The sequence below is a fragment of the Polypterus senegalus genome, chromosome 1, assembly GCF_016835505.1.
Source record: "Polypterus senegalus isolate Bchr_013 chromosome 1, ASM1683550v1, whole genome shotgun sequence".
Taxonomy (NCBI): Eukaryota; Metazoa; Chordata; class Cladistia; order Polypteriformes; family Polypteridae; genus Polypterus; species Polypterus senegalus.
In genome coordinates this window covers 185,137,689-185,156,345 of record NC_053154.1, presented here as the reverse complement: position 1 = coordinate 185,156,345, position 18,657 = coordinate 185,137,689, and the positions used below count along the sequence as shown (strand labels likewise).

The 18,657-nt window shown below is 36.5% G+C and overlaps 1 protein-coding gene across 2 annotated transcripts in view; it reads right to left on the bottom strand.

The window, feature by feature from the left end:
* Window positions 1–18,657, bottom strand: part of LOC120536033 (rho guanine nucleotide exchange factor 4-like) — a 402,069-nt gene that overhangs the window by 169,194 nt on the left and 214,218 nt on the right. For both annotated transcript variants that reach the window (XR_005635003.1, XM_039764347.1), the window contains exon 3: window positions 12,592–12,731. Coding sequence is in view for 1 of the 2 variants with exons in the window: in XM_039764347.1 (XP_039620281.1) it covers window positions 12,592–12,731 (140 nt within the window). In the remaining variant the exon portion in view is untranslated. The remainder of the gene's footprint in view (window positions 1–12,591; window positions 12,732–18,657) is intronic.

The following is an 18,657-nucleotide window of genomic DNA, read 5'->3' as shown; positions in this document are numbered from 1 at the left end:
ACAGAGGCGCCATTTTCTCCACCAAAACTGTGACTGTGCCCCCAACCAATGTGTGTGTGTGTGCCCTGCGGTGGGCTGGCACCCTGCCCGGGGTTTGTTTCCTGTCTTGCGCCCTGTGTTGGCTGGGATTGGCTCCAGCAGACACCCGTGACCCTGTGTTAGGATATAGCAGGTTAGATAATGGATGGATGGATGGAAAACAATTCAGAACAAATAGATAATTATTCAACAAAATTTGAAAATCAAAGAAGAACAGTTGGGGAAAAAAGTTACAGCAATTTAAAAATAACTGAATAAGGCGCACAGGGTTGTAGATTGAGGACTGAAAGACAGCACTTTTTAGAAAGCATCTACATGGAAGGTGCAAAAAACTCAAATAGTGATATAGGTTACATAGACATTAACTAAATGAAACAGTGATGCGACTGACCACAGTGAATTGACTAAGTAAAGAAGAGAATTAAAAAAAACACTGCATACATTGCTAGTATTCAATCAGGGATACATTGTGACAATAAAATCTAGACCTAAAAATTTGCACTGCAACAGCTCTTAGTAGCCAGAATGACAGGTGAGGAATGGCAGGTGCAAGTAAATATACTCTTAACATTCACAGCATATCTTCACCGGTGATTAAAGATTCACAAATATTGCTTAAAATTCAAATACTGATGTTATCAGGGGCAGCATGGTGGTGCAGTGGTAGCGCTGCTGCCTCGCAGTTAAGAGACCCAGGTTAATTTCCCGGGTCCTCCCTGCATGGAGTTTGCATGTTCTCCCCGTGTCTGCGTGGGTTTCCTCCAGGTGCGCCAGTTTCCTCCCACAGTCCAAAGACATGCAGGTTAGGTGCATTGGCAATTCTAAATTGTCCCTGGTGTGTGTGTGCAACCTGCAGTGGGATGGTTCCCTGCCCGGGGTTTGTTTCCTGCCTTGTGACCGGTGTTGACTGGGATTGGCTCCAGAAGACCCCCGTGACCCTGTACAATAGTTAGGATATAGCAGGTTGGATAATGGATGGATGGATGTTATCAGATGAATCTACTCCATTATCCTCATAAGGAGCACATGTTGGCACCTAAACATCATTAGGTGTTTCCACCAATATAAAGACATATGAGGTTAAACATTTTGTAATAAAAAAACTGAAATATGTATCTTTAATCATTAATCATGAATTTTCTGTTTTGACCTTAAAGCCAAAACGGTTGTTGCTCATTACTTAGTATAATGATATTTAAATCTTTACAATAATGTTTATATTTACATTTTTAACTTATTAGTACATGCAGTCCATGTTTGTCTCTTTCAAACATTGATAATCCATAGTTTTAAGCTCCTTATGAAAGCTATATGAAAGTTTTTTGATTGGATAAAGGAAGGTGATTAATAAAGACACACAGCTACCCAAAGACTTTAGTAAATGTTTTTTGTGCAGGTTGTGACGCTGAATTATTCTGAAATACATAACACTTTTTCATAGCATCAGAAACCATCAAGACAAAAAAACTGTGTGTTGGAAGAGCAAATCAAGGGTTTGAGGTTTGATTCTTTGATAAAATCAGCTACACACCTATCAGGATTGACTACAACACACAGTGCAGATGTGTGGAGGACCTGAAAAAGAGAAGCAGCAAGAAGCAAGTAGGCCTACAGTATAGCTAAGTCAGACAGGAAAGTGTGTTAAATTCAGCAAATTTTGCCATCAAGAATTTCGTGTTATTGACCATTTGATATCTTTTAAAGACCGGTCTTTATAATCAAAAAGGAAAAATATCTTTACAATATCCTTTAGACAATAGCTCTAAAAATATTGCTACCTTTACTGAAACTTTGGTCAGACAGCAAATGAAAAAACAGAACTTTTCTTGCCACTAACAAATTATCATCTTTTATAATAAATATTTATTTAATTGTCTTTTAGCCAAAATACAGTATTTGTTAAAAATCAAAAATCTGTTTGGCTCTTCTTAACGTATCAGCACACACACATACTTTTTTTTTACCTTACCTTTCAAACATAAAATGAACCCTCAATTTGTTAAAAACACATAAACCGTATCTTTTAAAAAAACACTATATATTCAAAAATGTAGAATTTTCTTACTCACCCAGCTATTTTCTGAACGACATTAGAAAAAGTTTAGAAGAAAATTCTTTTCTATGACACATTTTCACCATCCAGTAAGAAAGGGTGTGAAAGTAAGCAAAATGTTTAAATTTTCACTCTTTTCTAGAAAGTCTAATGATCTAGCAGCATACCATCTTCCTCAATGTCAAGGATCTAGAAACTCTTAAAGTAATTTAAACTTATTGTTCAATTATGAAGGCCTGGATGGCAGCTGACCTCTCATTGTGAGAGGCATATACCTATGTCATGCTATCCACTTTATCTACTTCCATATTTGCTCATTCATTGATAAATGTAGATGCCTTCTTCTAGCACAACATTGGGCTCTCAATGGAAAGCCAGTAGAAACATTAGCACCACATTAATAATAACCAGCAGCATCATAATAACAAAAACCACTACTTTCTGAGTTTCCGGGTTCAGGTTACACCGTAAGAAAGTGTTCAACAAGCTCCACCTTTGTCTTGTCTTTTCAGAACTCCGAGCCATATCCTTTGATAGTTTTTTAGTTTTAAAAGGTTCTCTTTTTCTTTTAAGAAAACACAAGCACAGGCCTCAAAATGCTTCTGTCTCTCCTTAAAGGAGGGGGAAGGGTCTTGAATTAAAAAAGAAGACAGGCTGCAGTTTCTTTGCTAGCGCTGGCAAATGCAGTAGTAGCTATTGTTGCATCTCTTTCTATTCAGTCTTCGGCCAGATTTATTATCCGTATCCATGAAAACATCCAATGAACTGAATAGATTATATGTCTATGCATATCAATATATGAAACATATCTGTTTTCACTTAATTTAAAATGGAAGAAGCAGTGGATTAGCTGCACTTGCTCTGCTTGCTGTTTCCCTACTATTCTTATCAGCCAATCAGACCCTAGCATTGGACCCTGTATCCTGGATACCAGCAAAGCAAGGCAGGCCTTTGCAGCACAAAGGCACTTGGTGGGGGGAGTATGTAGGTGAATGCAGCATAATACATCTTAAAAACTCACTGCAGAGCTATGGATTAGAGGATCCGTTTATCACAGAGGTGACAGTATTGCTATACACTGCAAAATAAAAGCCAATAAGTTAATATTACTTACATGAACCAAAAGCATGTCTGTTTTTATTTATTTACTTAATTTGTGGAAATAAGAGAGAAGGGAGTACAGTGGAGATGAGAAATATAACATCCCACATTTAAAGGATAGGGGCAGGCATTTTAATCCACTTCTTTCTAAGTAATTTAATTTTTCACAGAGACAAACATCAAGTCAGTCAAATCATTTCACCTCCAATACAACTCCTCCGGAATCCAGGTCTAATAAGTAAATAGCTGCTACATAAAAATATGCATTTTTCATTTTATATAGACTTGAAGCTCACAAGTTTAGCTAAAGATGACCTATGGATTGTTTAATCTTAACAAATAAAAATGGATGTCCTAGAGTGTTTTGTTACACCCTTGTAAGAGTTTGATTTTCATATGTTATTTGAGGGTTGTAATATTAAGTATTCTAACATAGCCAAGCCCTTTTTTACATTTTTTTTTTCTAATAGTGAAACACACAGATCTCTGCTTGCATGGATTCTTCCATCTTTGCCATTCTTGCATTGTGTATCCTATGATTGATGCTAAGCAGATAGCAATGCTCTTCTTCTTCTTCCTAATATGTTCTTTGTCACATCATCGGCATCCACAGTTTGCATGAAACTCAGCAGATGTCGCTGGTCTTCTTTTCTTTATGCCATTTAACTTCATTTTATGATCATTTTGTCATAATAAACACAGAAAACCTAGGTCAATGAGCCAAGGTTGCCCGTACATCATAGTTTTTGAATTTATAAGATGTATCAGGTCATAGACTTTCGATCAAGACCAAGATCAAAGTTCTAGTTCTAGTTTGCAAGTAATCACATGAGAGTTGAACAGACCTTAGCATCTTATATATACAGATTTTGTCATTTTCCTCTGCTGCCACAGGATATTGTGGTCTTAAGTGAAACACCTTTTAATAAATAAATTTAAAAAATGCATGTTCATGTCTGTTTTTGCCAGAATGTAATTTTTCTTCAGTTAATGCTTTTCATGTCAATGTTTATTATGTAAGTCACATGGATTAAAAATGTATATACATATTGTGAGGTTTCTGAACTCTTTTGGAATACCCCCAACTAGACGACATATTGAAGTGCATCCTGAAGCGCAATTGCCACGTCCGTGGAAGATTGCTTGTCCGTTTCCTGGGGCAAATGCAGTGCTTCAGCAATACAGTGGAAGCAAATCTGAGCCAATTGCAGTCACGCCATAAGCACCTGTCGACAATGGGTGATGCAAGGAATATTATTAATGCGGGGAAGAGTATAAATTGGCCACTGACCTGAACAGCTTGACTGCTGTGTCTACATATAGGAGAGTGGTAGATCCCACTACAATAAATAACCGTGCTGTTCCTGTTTTAAGCTGAAAAAAGCTGGTCCTGATAAAGTACTGTGACTCAGCCTCATTTTTTGGGGTGCAAGAAAGTGACTCACGCGTCACAATATATAAAAAAAAAGTTTAAAAATATCATGTGGGGAAAAGATATCAGATTAGGTCATACTCTAAGCACTCTCAGCGGGAAGTAGCAATTGTAGCACTGAGGCAGTGCACCTTGAATCACATTCAAAAAGTAAAAGATTGCCATAGAGGGTGACAGGAAATGAAGTGAAGAACACACCCAGACTATTTTTACATTGGAAGTATCTTTCAAATATATATGTATTTTTTCTTAAAATGATATAGATAATTTTTTAATTATCACTTACTTTATATCATAGCTCTCCACAGAAAAGAAATAGCATTTTATGCAAATTAAAGACATGCAGCCCACACAGTGCCCTTTAAGACGCAAACTCTGAGTGCAAGCTCTCACACTATTGACACTGTACATGCTACACACACCTGGGGCCTCATGCATAACGGCATGCGTATAATTCACACTAAAACATGGTGTATGGATAAAAGCGGAAATGTGCATACACACAAAAAATCCAGATACATAAATCTGTGCGTTTGCCAACTTCCAAGTTCTTCCACTACATAAATCCCAGTCAGTGTGAAAAGTAACGCGTGTGTACGGGCCTGCCGCCACTCCCCAAACTCATCCCAGAATTACACCTCTTTGAATATGCATATCAATATAAATAGCCATTTAGCTCAGTGTTCTGTGAAAAGGCAATGGCAAAAGCATAGGGGAAAAATAGAAGAATTTCAGCGAATACCAAGTGGAGGCAAGGAAAAACGTACTATTTGTTGGTTTTAACAGTGGTATAAACAACAAAAGGAAGTTGATTGAGTGACATAGAGTGTCAGAGAAACTCAAAAGCTCAAGTTCACAGAGTCGCACAGTGCCTGAAATAAAAAAGAAGTTTTCAGATATCAAAGTCACTGTGAAAAGGCGAGTAGTAGCCCACCATCTGAGTGTCATATGAAAGCTAATTAGAGTACAGAGAAAAGAATAAATAAGAGGCTCACAGTAGAAAAAATGCTCAAAATGTCAACTTTAATCTTGAAATTTCCACTTTAATTATGTAGTTTATTTTGTCATTAAAGTAGAATGTCACAAACTTCATCTTTAAATCGTTTGATTTACTAGTTTTTCAAATACCATCGTAACTAAAGTAGCACATTCAATGCTTTGTTTTGTATATGTTCTTCTATGTGCTCTATGTGTATGAATCACTATGTGCTTTTTAAACGGGATTTCTCTTCTTGCGACAGGACAACGAATACATTACATTCATGATATTACAACTCTCTGAATAATTAAAATACTGAGATGTATACTTGATATTATTTTCATGATGATAGGAGTTAAAGCATGTTATTAAACATGGGAACACAAAAATGTTGCGTAAGCTCGTTTCCACACTCACATTACAATGTATAAAACCTAAACTTGGCGTAAAGCCACGCACATTTTCATGCCAGCTAAATGTTTGCCGTATGCATGTTCTTCACTCAGTTTTGCAAACTGGCGGCACCCAGCATCAAAGCAACGCTTTTGTTCCAGTGTGATTCCCATTTCTTTTTTAGATCCTCATCCCTGATGCAGCTTTATCAAATAAATGAAATTAACCGCATATTGTTTATTAGTTTAAGGCATCTGATTGTAATTAACTTGTAACAATATAATGGTCTACAGAATGGCCAAACTATTCCAAATACCATAGCTGCTTTAGCGTTGTTTCTTGCAATGCACCACTCAGAGTATTTATCCCAATGTACAGTGCATCCGGAAAGTATTCATAGCGCATCACTTTCTCCACATTTTGTTATGTTACTGCCTTATTCCAAAATGGATTAAATTCATTTTTTCCCTCAGAATTCTACACACAACATGCTATAATGACAACGTGAAAAAAGTTTACTTGAGGTTTTTGCAAATTTATTAAAAATATAAAAACTGAGAAATCACATGTACGAAAGTATTCACAGCCTTTGCTCAATACTTTGTCGATGCACCTTTGGCAATGATTACAGCCTCAAGTCTTTTTGAATATGATGCCACAAGCTTGGCACACCTATCCTTGGCCAGTTTCACCCATTCCTCTTTGCAACACCTCTCAAGCTCCATCAGGTTGGATGGGAAGCGTCGATGCACAGCCATTTTAAGATCTCTCCAGAGATGTTCAACTGGATTCAAGTCTGGGCTCTGGCTGGGCCACTCAAGGACATTCACAGAGTTGTCCTGAAGCCACTCCTTTGATATCTTGGCTGTGTGCTTAGGGTCATTGTCCTGCTGAAAGATGAACCGTCGCCCCAGTCTGAGGTCAAGAGCACTCTGGAGCAGGTTTTCATCTAGGATGTCTCTGTACATTGCTGCAGTCGTCCTTCCCTTTATCCTGACTAGTCTCCTAGTTCCTGCTGCTGAAAAACATACCCAAAGCATGATGTTGCCACCACCATGCTTCACTGTAGGGATTGTATTGGCCTGGTGATGAGCGGTGCCTGGTTTCCTCCAAATGTGACGCCTGGCATTCACACCAAAGAGTTCAATCTTTGTCTCATCAGAACAGAGAATTTTGTTTCTCATGGTCTGAGAGTCCTTCGGGTGCATTTTGGCAAACTCCAGGCGGGCTGCCATGTGCCTTTTACTAAAGAGTGGCCTCCGTCTGGCCATTCTACCATACAGGCCTGATTGGTGGATTGCTGCAGAGATGGTTGTCCTTTTGGAAAGTTGTCCTCTCTCCACAGAGGACCTCTGGAGCTCTGACAGAGTGACCATTGGGTTCTTGGTCAGATGGCCTGCCAGCTCTAGGAAGAATCCTGGTGGTTTTGAACTTCTTTCAATTACGGATGATAGAGGCCACTGTGCTCATTGGGACCTTCAAAGCAGCAGAAAGTTTTCTGTAACCTTCCCCAGATTTGTGCCTCGAGACAATCCTGTCTCGGAGGTCTACAGACAATTCCTTTGACTTCATGCTTGGTTTGTGCTCTGACATGAACTGTCAACTGTGGGATCTTATATAGAGAGGTGTGTGCTTTTCCAAATCATGTCAAATCAATTGAATTTACCACACATGGACTCCAATTAAGCTGCAGAAACATCTCAAGGATGATCAGGGGAAACAGGATGCACCTAAGCTCAATTTTGAGCTTCATAGCAAAGACTGTGAATACTTATGTACATGTGCTTTGTCATTTTTTTTTATTTTTAATAAATTAGCAAAAATCTTAAGTAAACATTTTTCACATTGTCATTATGGGGTGTTGCGTGTAGAATTCTGAGGAAAAAATGAATTTAATCCATTTTGGAATAAGGCTGTAATATAACAAAATGTGGAAAAAGTGATGCGCTGTGAATACTTTCCGGATGCACTGTATATGATAACTTTGAAAGTTCTAGATCTCTGTAAAAAGCCAAAACAATACATAAATATGAGTTGCTTAATGCTAAGAGTTGTTTGTCATTAGCACTAAAACATAAATAAGATGATAATTATAATTTGTTACTAACCCTCACCTATTCTGTTTCTCTAATCGGTACTCAAATGTAGCACTTGGTGCCACGGCCCACCTGCTAAGTTGTATTGCTTGCCTAAGGTAAAGTCATCCCTGTTTGAGGATCTCAGAAATCATGGGGTACAGAGATCCTTTCATCGGATTGGCTGGCCCAGCTCTGTTTCAGCTGTGGAATGGCCAAATGGGGAAGGCAGCTTGATGGTTAAGGTCTCTAGGACTCTAAACAAATCCAAATCATAATACTGTATGTGATATCATCTACTGTTAAATTCTGCTCTGTACTTGTAAAATTCTGCTCCATACTTGTAAAACTTTTATTTTTATACTGTATTGAGGATTTGTTCTGTTTTGTGTATTGTATTGTATTGATCCCCTTCTTTTTGACACCCACTGCACGCCCAACCTACCTCGAAAGGGGTCTCTTTTGAACTGCCTTTCCCAAGGTTTCTTCCATTTTTTTCCTACAAGGGTTTTTTTTTTTGGGAGTGTTTCTTTGTCTTTTTAGAGATTCAAGGCTGGGGGGTTGTCAAGAGGCAAGGCTTGTTAAAACACATTGCAGCACTTCTTGTGTGATTTTGGGCAATGCAAAAATAAATTGTATTGTATCGTATTGTACTAAGAATAAAATAAGTGAGTTGGATTTATAAGTGGCTGCATGTACTATGATGTTATTGGAATAAAAGGAACCTGGCTAAATAATAGATGGGGATAAGTGTAACAAAATTGAGAACACAATATTTAGGAAAGATGGGCAAAACTGACAGGGAGGGGGAGTCAGGAGCTATATAAAACAAGATATAATACAGGTCTTTTTTATTTATATGGTGAGCTACATCTCAGTGAGCAGTGTGTAAGAGAGTAAGAGGTTAGGGACCTTGAAATCTTTACTTGATGTCATGAATCTAGGTGAATAGGATTGGTTAACTTTTTGAGCTGAAAGGCTTGCTCTAATTACAACTGTAATGTTTTAACATGTAAGTCTTTAAATTATAATTATATATTATATAATTATAATAATCACGCTTTAATCATGTCTTGTTACAGCGGCTAATTAAGCTGTTTCAAGAAATAAATATGTTTGTAATGACTACCAAATGTTATAAACGTATTTCTGTTCAATTTCTTTTCTCAGTATACTGCTGTGCCATTGCTACTTTAATCAAACCAGATTCCTGTCCACATAATGAGTCAGACTGATTGGTGACACAGCACTGGATCATCATTTTTTTATAACTTGTACATGTTTTATTGTTGTGCACCAGAATGGATTGTAGGGTTTTAAAGTACCATAATAGTGGGTCTTCTGAAGAGCTACTTTGAATGTGCTAAAGAATCACATTTCATTCTGTTTCATCTAAGTCAAAAAATAGTGTAAAGAAAACCACTTTAAAATCTTACACTTATTCCATACTTGATTCAAGCCAAAGTATTCTGTGACTTGACATTGACAATATTACATACAACTTTTAAAGTGATTGAGATAAACTGCCAATGTTGATGTACACTGAATATCATTACTAAGTGTGACAGATAAAAGCCACAATGAAACAGAATCAAAATTTGATTTTTTAGCATATGCAAAGCTGCTCTTCAGAATATGGTAGAAACAGAATAATTAAGGATGACATTAGTTAAGCTTTACAGTTTCCTGAGGGTATACAATTGTTCAAGCCAATAAGGCAGTAATAATTTTAGGCTTTGATGCCAAATACAGTGTTGTCACGCTTAGAATTTTAAATCATCATTGAATGAATCAGCTTTATAATATTATGGAATATCATCACTGGTGCTGTTTCTTGTAATAATACAGAGTGCTTGCATCAAATTCTGTAACCCCTAAACAACCACAGCCCCAATCCAGTTTATTAATGTGGGATTAAACATCTATTCTGAAACCACAATAAACCAGGAAATACAAAGAAGTGGCATTCATGTTACCAAACAAGATTTTAGGAATAATTCTTTTACAGGCAATTGAACATATTCCCTGTACTGCTGAGCAGATGTTGTTAGGAAATGTGACGATTGTTATGGGCATCTCCTCAGCGGTTGTGACATGGGTATTGTGAAAGCAATAGATATACAAAATCTAAGTTGTAGATAAAAATGACCAAATCTACAGTTTGCTTAAAAATCTGTGCTTTTTTTTTTTTGTTTTAGTGTCAAACTTCTGATGCCATGCCTTAATTAGTATCTAGCTCTTAGTTTCTGGCCTTGCTGCACAGTTTTCTTTGATCTCCCTGTTTCAGCCTGTTTCTGCTTTCACATCCTTCTCCTGGTTACTCTAAATCTTGCCTGCCTAACAGACATAACACCAGCAAGGAGTTATTGCAGTGATAGAATGCAGTCATACAGTACAGACACAAAAAACATATTCTCAACTACCGAGAGCAGAGAGATTGATAGTTGTTAGAGAGTTAAAATAGATGACAAATGGAACTGCTGCATTTCAGCTAGCAATCATAAAAGGTTCAACATTTAAAAATTGCATAAGTATTTGTTTTTTTACCTTAACTCATTATTCAAAAATACCCAGGCAATACTGACTACTTCCATAGTTTGTAATAGAACAGTAAGCACAAGACTAAGAGATATGGCAGTTGAAAAATAAGAATGAACAAAAGGCACAGAAGCAGAAAATCTGAATGAAAAAAATGGCTACTGTGACATCATATGCTAACACACATTGCTGTGCATATTTTCCTGTTTTCTTAAAGGGCAAAATACAAAGAAAAAAATGCTACAAATGATTAATAAAAAGCACAAATAGTCACTGAAGAAACAGTTGAATTCAATACCAATATTGTTGGTTTTACACTACAAATTAAAATGAAATAACCATTCAATAAAAAAAAAAAGTTTAAATGTCAGTGGCTTGTATCAATGATGACACATATTACCAACATAAGTTACATCAAGAAGGACTTTGGAACATCTACCAGTACAAAAACAAGTTTTCTGTTTCACACTTAAAGCTGACCAGTGTAACTAATAAAATGACTAATTGAAATTGACTTAAAACAGAAATAAATGTAACGTTAATTTCTTAATGGTGAACTAAGCATGGCTGCTCTTTTGAATTGATATTGTCATGCGTGTACACCTGGGAACCACCTTCATGGTTCTGGCAAAGTAAACAATTCCACCTCAGGGTGACGGGGGGGCTGATGCTAACATTATTGTCTCTTTCCCCAGTAGCATTGAAGGGCTGCTGAATGAAGATATGTAGCTTTAACCTCTGTCCCAAGAAGACTCGATCCCTTTTGGCTCTGGCACTATAAATACAGGCAACTAGAGAACTATGCATCAGATCTTCACCAGTCAAACAATAAGACAGATCACCCAAATCCAGAGCTACAAAATTCCGCAACTAAGCAAGGCTAATCAGATCCTTTTTTGTTGCTTTCATTTTGCTGCTGCACATGTGTATTTCTGTTAGTATTAAACAGAATGACCTGGCTGGTGCCCTAACATTTAGCCTGCATATGATAATCTTTTCATGGCAACATTGCAATGTTTACTCCAATACCACTTCAACAGAGTACACGACTGCTGTAAACATTCTGCATATAATGCCAAAAAAGTCACAGGGTTTCACTATGGATAAATTGTGTTTTTTATGTTTGGTTGTTGTTTCAAATCCAATGAACAGTATTTACCATTGATATTTTGGAGAAAAAGGCATGCAAAATTAGTCAGTCCTGTATTACTGAATAGCTGCATTAAAGTCGGTCCTGCAATAAATAGACTGGTGTCCTATCTAGAACTATTTCCAGTATTACTTACAAATTCTGCTTTGGATGCAATCATAATTTGAAATAATTTCATTCAGAAAATGGCTGGCTGCATGAATATAGCAAAATACCAGCAGAGATATGGTTTTTGAGCTATATTTCTGTTGAGTAGCTACAGGGTGATACAGTGCCACATATTGGATTTGAGCAGCCTGGTTATACTTGTTTTACTTTCACATTTCAAAGATGTTCATATTGGTTTAACTGGTTATTCTAGATTAAAACAGGGTGAGTATGAGTAAGAGTGAGCTCTTTGATGGATTCAGACTCCATCCAAGGTTGTCTCCTGCCTTTCACCTATTGTTATTGGGATAGATTTTGCCCCCAAACAACCTACAAACTGGATTCTGTGGGAATTATATTATTTCAAATGTAATTATGGATTTTCATTTAATTGCAAGTGGAATAATAAGTCTAATTTTTAGTGTCTTAGGTATGAGAAGCAAAGAGTCTTTTTTCTACTTTTTCCTTTTACCAACTGTGTTCAGAGAAAAATGGAAGGGGATTTTGGTAGCAAAGCAGAGCAGGTGATTTGAAACAGGTCTCTGATATATTCATAAGTAGCAGCCATTTTAGAGAAATTATTTTCAAATGTTTAGAAAAATGTCTCCTACTTAACATTTGCTCACAAGTAAATACATTCTACATTAAAGTGCAAGAAAATAAGAAACAAATAAGGTAAACTACCTCATTTATGGCCAGCTGTTCCCCTCCACCTCCAGGGTGACCAAAATAAAGATTGGAACTACGAAAATCTTCATAGAAGTCTTCTTCACTACCCACATCATCCTGGAGAGCAGTTTTATCAGATGCTCCATCATTGATCACTGTAAGTAAAATATTTGTATTAAGATATAATGTATTGCTTATTTTATTGAATAATTCTTTCAAACAGTTTTATGGAATCAAGTTAAACTTATTTGAATCCTGGGAAACAAATAATCATTTCTCAAGTATGACAAGTTTAATGATTTTTTTTAAAATTTTGGAACACCTAATCTAAAGTGGTACTGGATCCTAAGCTTACAAATATTAAAGGTTTCATAGTGATCAAACAGGCTGATGAAATTAAAAGGAGTCACAGGTATATAATGCAGTTGGATATTAAAATGAGAGTTTCTAACATTGTTGCAATCCCTTTCTTCTCTGTAAAAGCAAGTCTTTAACTATGCCAAGATCTTCATGACATCTGATCTGTTTAGAACTTCCAGACTTTGCAACATTTCTGGAAGTATTTTTTCCTCTTGTGCCAGAGCAATTGAAAATGTTTTTGTCATTTTTGGGCAAGCTTATTTGAGTCTAATTTAATTGATTTGTTTGTAGCTACACTGGAATCTACAATATTTCACTTCAAAACTTGGTACAATGATAGCTGACAGATTGGAGCTCAAAAGAAAATTGATTTCATTGATTGGGTTGTGCATCACAAAATGTCTTGGTTGCATACTGTAAAATCCCATTTTTTGGAAAGAAATACCTAAAACACCACATTTTTTTGTGTTTTATTTAGTTGATATTGGGGTAAACACAAATTGTTGATCATATAAATACTTTCTTTTAAAAAAAATTGAAGTGTTGTACTTGCTGCTCTTCTACCAGTTGCATCTCCTTTATTACATAAGTGGAGTAACAACAGTTTATCTTTGTGTTTGCAATTTAGGCACAATAAAGCCAAAAACTTATTAGTGCATAAGGGGTTAAAAGAAAATTAAATTGATATTTAATATTTTTAGCTGTATTCATTTCAATAAAAAAAACATTTTTGGATAAGAAAATGTCCCACTTGCTTTGTGTCCATATATACCTGTACAATCCCAAGATGATGAACTGTCTAAGATGATATTCTGTTGTTTTGTAGCAATAGTAGGAGTTTAGAGGGAAAAGGAACAGATCAGGCTTTAAGGTCGGAAAATTGCACAGAAAGTTAGAAGTCACAGTAATTGCACACTATAGTACATTACACTGCACTTAAATATAAAACTGCACACGAAGAACTTGCAAATAACAAAAGACCTTTTATAGCATCAACATGCTCACTTCAAGGTACTCTTTACTACACATGAAAGACAGCCATGTCAGCTGAAGAAGGAATTCCAATAAAAGTATTGCGTATAATACAGAAGTATCAAAAATCTTGCTTCCCCCATTAAGCATGGACATACATGCCTAAGAATCAAAATTGAAAAAATAAAACTCTTAAGTTCTATCTCTGATGCATTCCCACAGTTTTCTTTTTCTAGTTGTACACTGTGATATCAGTCAGCTGTGTTAAAACTTTAAGAACTGCAAGTTAACTTTATCAGCAGAGATGAAAACAAGTTCACAATTGTGGAAGGTGCAAACTACAGACCAATGTCTCTGGTGAACACAAATGCTAAATTGATGGCTAAGCCCTTGTTAACACTAGAATCCCTGAAGCCTACAGAAAAACTCATGATCCCAGCCAACCTTAAATTCCTTTGCACATATTTTGTTTTGTAAATATGTCAATCAGCACAAGCAGCAAGCAACCAGATGTCCCATTCCCCAATTGACGGAGCACAACTTGGGCAAAAAGTTCTCCCAGCTCAAGCCAAGGCTCCTTTTCTGTGTGTGAGGTGCCTAAAGTAGTACAGGATAAATAAACAGTATATTGATATTTGGAATATATGCATATCATCTGTTTTCAGTGTCTACAAAGATCTGGGTAAGTGTAGGATGAAAGGAAATGTGAGAAATGCAAGAAATGCTGAACACATACCTAAAGCAGAAACGTTTTTCATGTTTTACTAATAATGATGTGAAGTGTAAAATGTGTGAAGATTTTTGTCCAAATATCAAATAAACATGTGCGCTTTTATTCAAGAATAACACCAAAGTAAAAAAAAATAAATAAATTTACATGTTGCTGTCAATGAATTACAAGCCCGTGTTCATATGTCAATTAACAGAAAGTTAATACTGGTATGTATTCCTGGATGGTGCAGAGGTATGAGGTGCTGTCTTATAACCAAAAAGTGTCCGGTTCGAGTCCCAGTACTCTGTTTTTTGAGTAGTGAGCTGCTATTATTATTACTATAATCTAATAAAAACATACATTTGATGTGAGTCTGTAACACCTGGTGTAAATTTTGGCTACTTGTAAAAGTTAGCACTTTTATTTGCGATTCAGTTTTATTCTCTCAGTGACGTTCACATGGTAAAACGAACTTACCTCTCCCTCTCCCTCTCTGAGTTAATGCAGTTAACCTCCATCTTTTTCACAAGAGCAGCGATGGCCACAGTTGATACTGTGGTTGATGCCTGCTCAGAACTATTTGTTGTATCGGCAATCAAAGATACGATGTCCAGTGACCACTATCAGACTGGACAAAGGCAGGACCATAACCGTCAGCATGACACTGCCAGATCTAAACACTACCGTGGTGAATTGCTCAAGTAGTAAAGTGACTATAGCTGCAGGTGGAAATCCCAGTTTACTTTATGGTGCCAAGCAGAGTTGAGTTGCAGTGCAGAAATCTATTTGCCAGTGAAAGTGCAGTGAAGAAGCTGTCTGTTGTTACAGTATATGATGCAGTGATAAGGAAAAAGGAATGTGGCTGTTTTGGACCCCACAAACAAAACATCTATCTACTGTATCTATCTGCTTGATTTCTTGAATTTTATATACCATGACAGAAAATAAAAAAGAAAAGAAACGACAGAGATTGTGACTAAACTCGCTGTACATGGAAGGTATTGTACAGAATTAGCTTTGTCAGGAAACTGTCCTGAAAAGCCTTTAGAGAGTCAAGTAATTCATTATGCACTAATATTTCTACAGTATTTGTGTAATCTGACATTTTCAGGTGAAAGTTTAACATTATGTTTTAACTATTAATACAAAAATAAATGCGTTGTTCTTATACATATTGAATGCATCAATAAACATTCACAGGTGTAGTTTGGAAAAAGTATGAGCCACCTCAAAACCAGTTTCCAGAAAGACAGAGGTAGTGATAGCTGGGTACTCTTTCATTAGGGAGATTGAAGCAAATGCTTGCTCCAGAGACAGAGAGTCTCGCACAGTGTGTTGCTTTCTGGCTGCACAGGTGGGAGACCTCTCTGCAAGAGTTGATAGGCTCTAGGCTAGAGCTGGGGTGAATTCAGTTGTCATTATTCATGTTGGAACAAATAACATATGTAATGGTAGTCTGTCAGTTCTGCAGTTCAAATAGTTAGGTAACAGGATGAGGAACAGAAGTGACAAGGTAGTCTTCTCTGAAGTTTTATCTGTGCCACATGCCAGTCATGGTAAGACTGATGAGAAGACTCAACGCGTTGCTCATATCTTAAAGTAGGGTAGAAAGGTATAGGTATATGGGGCTTTGGGACTGCTTTTGGAACAGATAGGATCTATTTTGCCATGATGGGGGATATTTGAACTAGAGGAGCACCAAAATGTTGGGGTAGCATATGAGAATGTTAGTCAAGGATTGTTTCAACTCGGGTATGGGCATCAGGGAGTTTAGAACAGGCCAGGTTTAGAAATGTACATGAAAGAATAATGGTGTAAAAAACACATAGTAATATAAATTCTAATTAAAGGTTTAAATGAAAAAGTAAAATGAATAACATTAAACACAGCTTGCACACAGAGATTTTATTTTTGTATGTAGCGGATCATCATTATAACATTAAAAAAATAACAGAAACCTGACTAAATAAAAAAAGATGGGTATGAGTATAAAATAGAGGGATACACATTTTCAGGAAGGATAGGTAAAACAGAAAAGGTGGTAGGGTTCCTCTTTATGTCAAATAGAATTTAAACACAAGTCTTCTTCAATTGGACAATGAGTCCCGTCTTAGTGAGTTTATCTGGCTTTGTCTGGAAAGTGCTTGGGAAAGAGACCTTATTTTAGGAGTATGTTATAGACTGCCCAGTGTAGACAATAATTCCAATGCACATCCTTTTAACTATCCAAACAGTAACTGGGACAATCTTGCAAATAGTTGGATATACCGAGCAGGAGTTTTTAAAAGTACTCAGTCACTGTTTTTTAACAAAGTATGTTAAAGCATCAACATAGGGTCATTTGACCATAAAATAATACAATTATCAGTATTTTCAAAGGGTGCAGATGCAAAGACTAAAACTGTTAAGTTTAACTTTGGTAAAGTCCCAAGTCCGGGATAAGCTTTTAAGTGTAGAGATGGTCAAGGAGCAGTGGAACAGGTTTAAAAACGTTTTACATAGGACAGGACAGGTACATGCCTAAATTTGGAATTAGCAAGAAATATAAAAAAAAACTCTGCAATTGTTTAATAAAGAGTTAAAAAAGAACTGCAAAGGAAAAAATAACAACTGTGTAAGGTGTATAAGACTAATAATTCCAACGTGAATCGTAGAGCATATGAGAACATTAGGGCAACTATTAAGAAGGACATTAGGATGACTAAAAGATGATTAGAAAGGGATATAGCAGATAAGGCAAAAGATCACCCAAAGAGATTCTTTTCTGTATTTTAGTAGTAAAAGAACAGTTAGGGAGGAGGTGAAGTGCATCAGGAATAGTAAAGGGGAATTAAAAATACAGACAGTATAATAGCTGAAATCTCTAAAATTTCTTCACATGTGAGAAAACAGATAACCTCCCAACAGTAAGTGGGACTACTAAGGAGATATTGAGTGATTTGGAAATTGTAGAGGGATTAGATTAAATTACCTAAAATCAAAAAAATTACCAGGACCAGATAATATTTACCCTTGAGTTCTCAAAGATGTTAGCAAGTGCATATATAAACCCTTGATACATATTTCTAGAAAGTCACTGCACACTGAGGAAATTTCGAAAGACTGGAAAATGGCAAATATTATCCCATTATATAAAAAGGGTGATCAGGCAGATCCAGACCTCATCTGGAGTACTGTTTACAGTTTTGGTCTCCAGGCTATTAAAAGGATATAGCAGCACTGGAAAAATTCAAGAGAAGAGTGACTTGGCTGATTCCAGACTACAGGGGGTGAATTATGAGGAAAGAGCTGATGAGCCATTTCAGTTTGAAGAAAAAAAGACTAAGATGAGATATGACTAAAGTGTTTAAAATTATGAAAGGAATGGGACATTCCATTGCGCATTATCAATTAAGTCAGTCTGGGTTGTGGATCTTTTTTTACCCCTTTTGTTTCATGAAATTAGATTTTTTTTTTCAAATATTTCCTTGCTATCAAGAAATCCAAATTGTCATCAAATCCAATTTAAGTTTCTTTGCTTCATTTATCTCTTATCTAGCACAGCTATTTGCTTTAGGGACAATTGCACCAACAGTGAATGGGGTCTTCAGATTCTCTCTCTCTCTTTCTATGTGGAAACCTTTTTAAATTGACCCTATTAGGTGGTGAGGATCAATGGGGCATCTGGTTCTTATATTGCTGTGTAGTCTGAGTCTGACATGTTATGGCTAGTCTGTGAACAGATGCCTCTTGGTCCTGGCCATGACCACAATCCTTAGCTTGTTTTCCTTTTTAATGGGGTTGATGCTGTGCTTTTCCCTTGCTTGTCAGTCCACAGTTAGGTTGGGTTGTGTTAATGGGAGGGGAGAGTAAAAAAAAAAGTATACATTTCAAACTAGGTGAAGCAAAATAAATTCTACTGTTCCACTGTGCATCTTTTATCAGGTCATCTATCTGATTAGGTGTTTCATCCTCTTGTCCACCTCCCATGATTTCCTTGTGATCCTGGACGCTTCTTAATCCACACTGAACTTTGACCTAGACAATACTGTTTTACT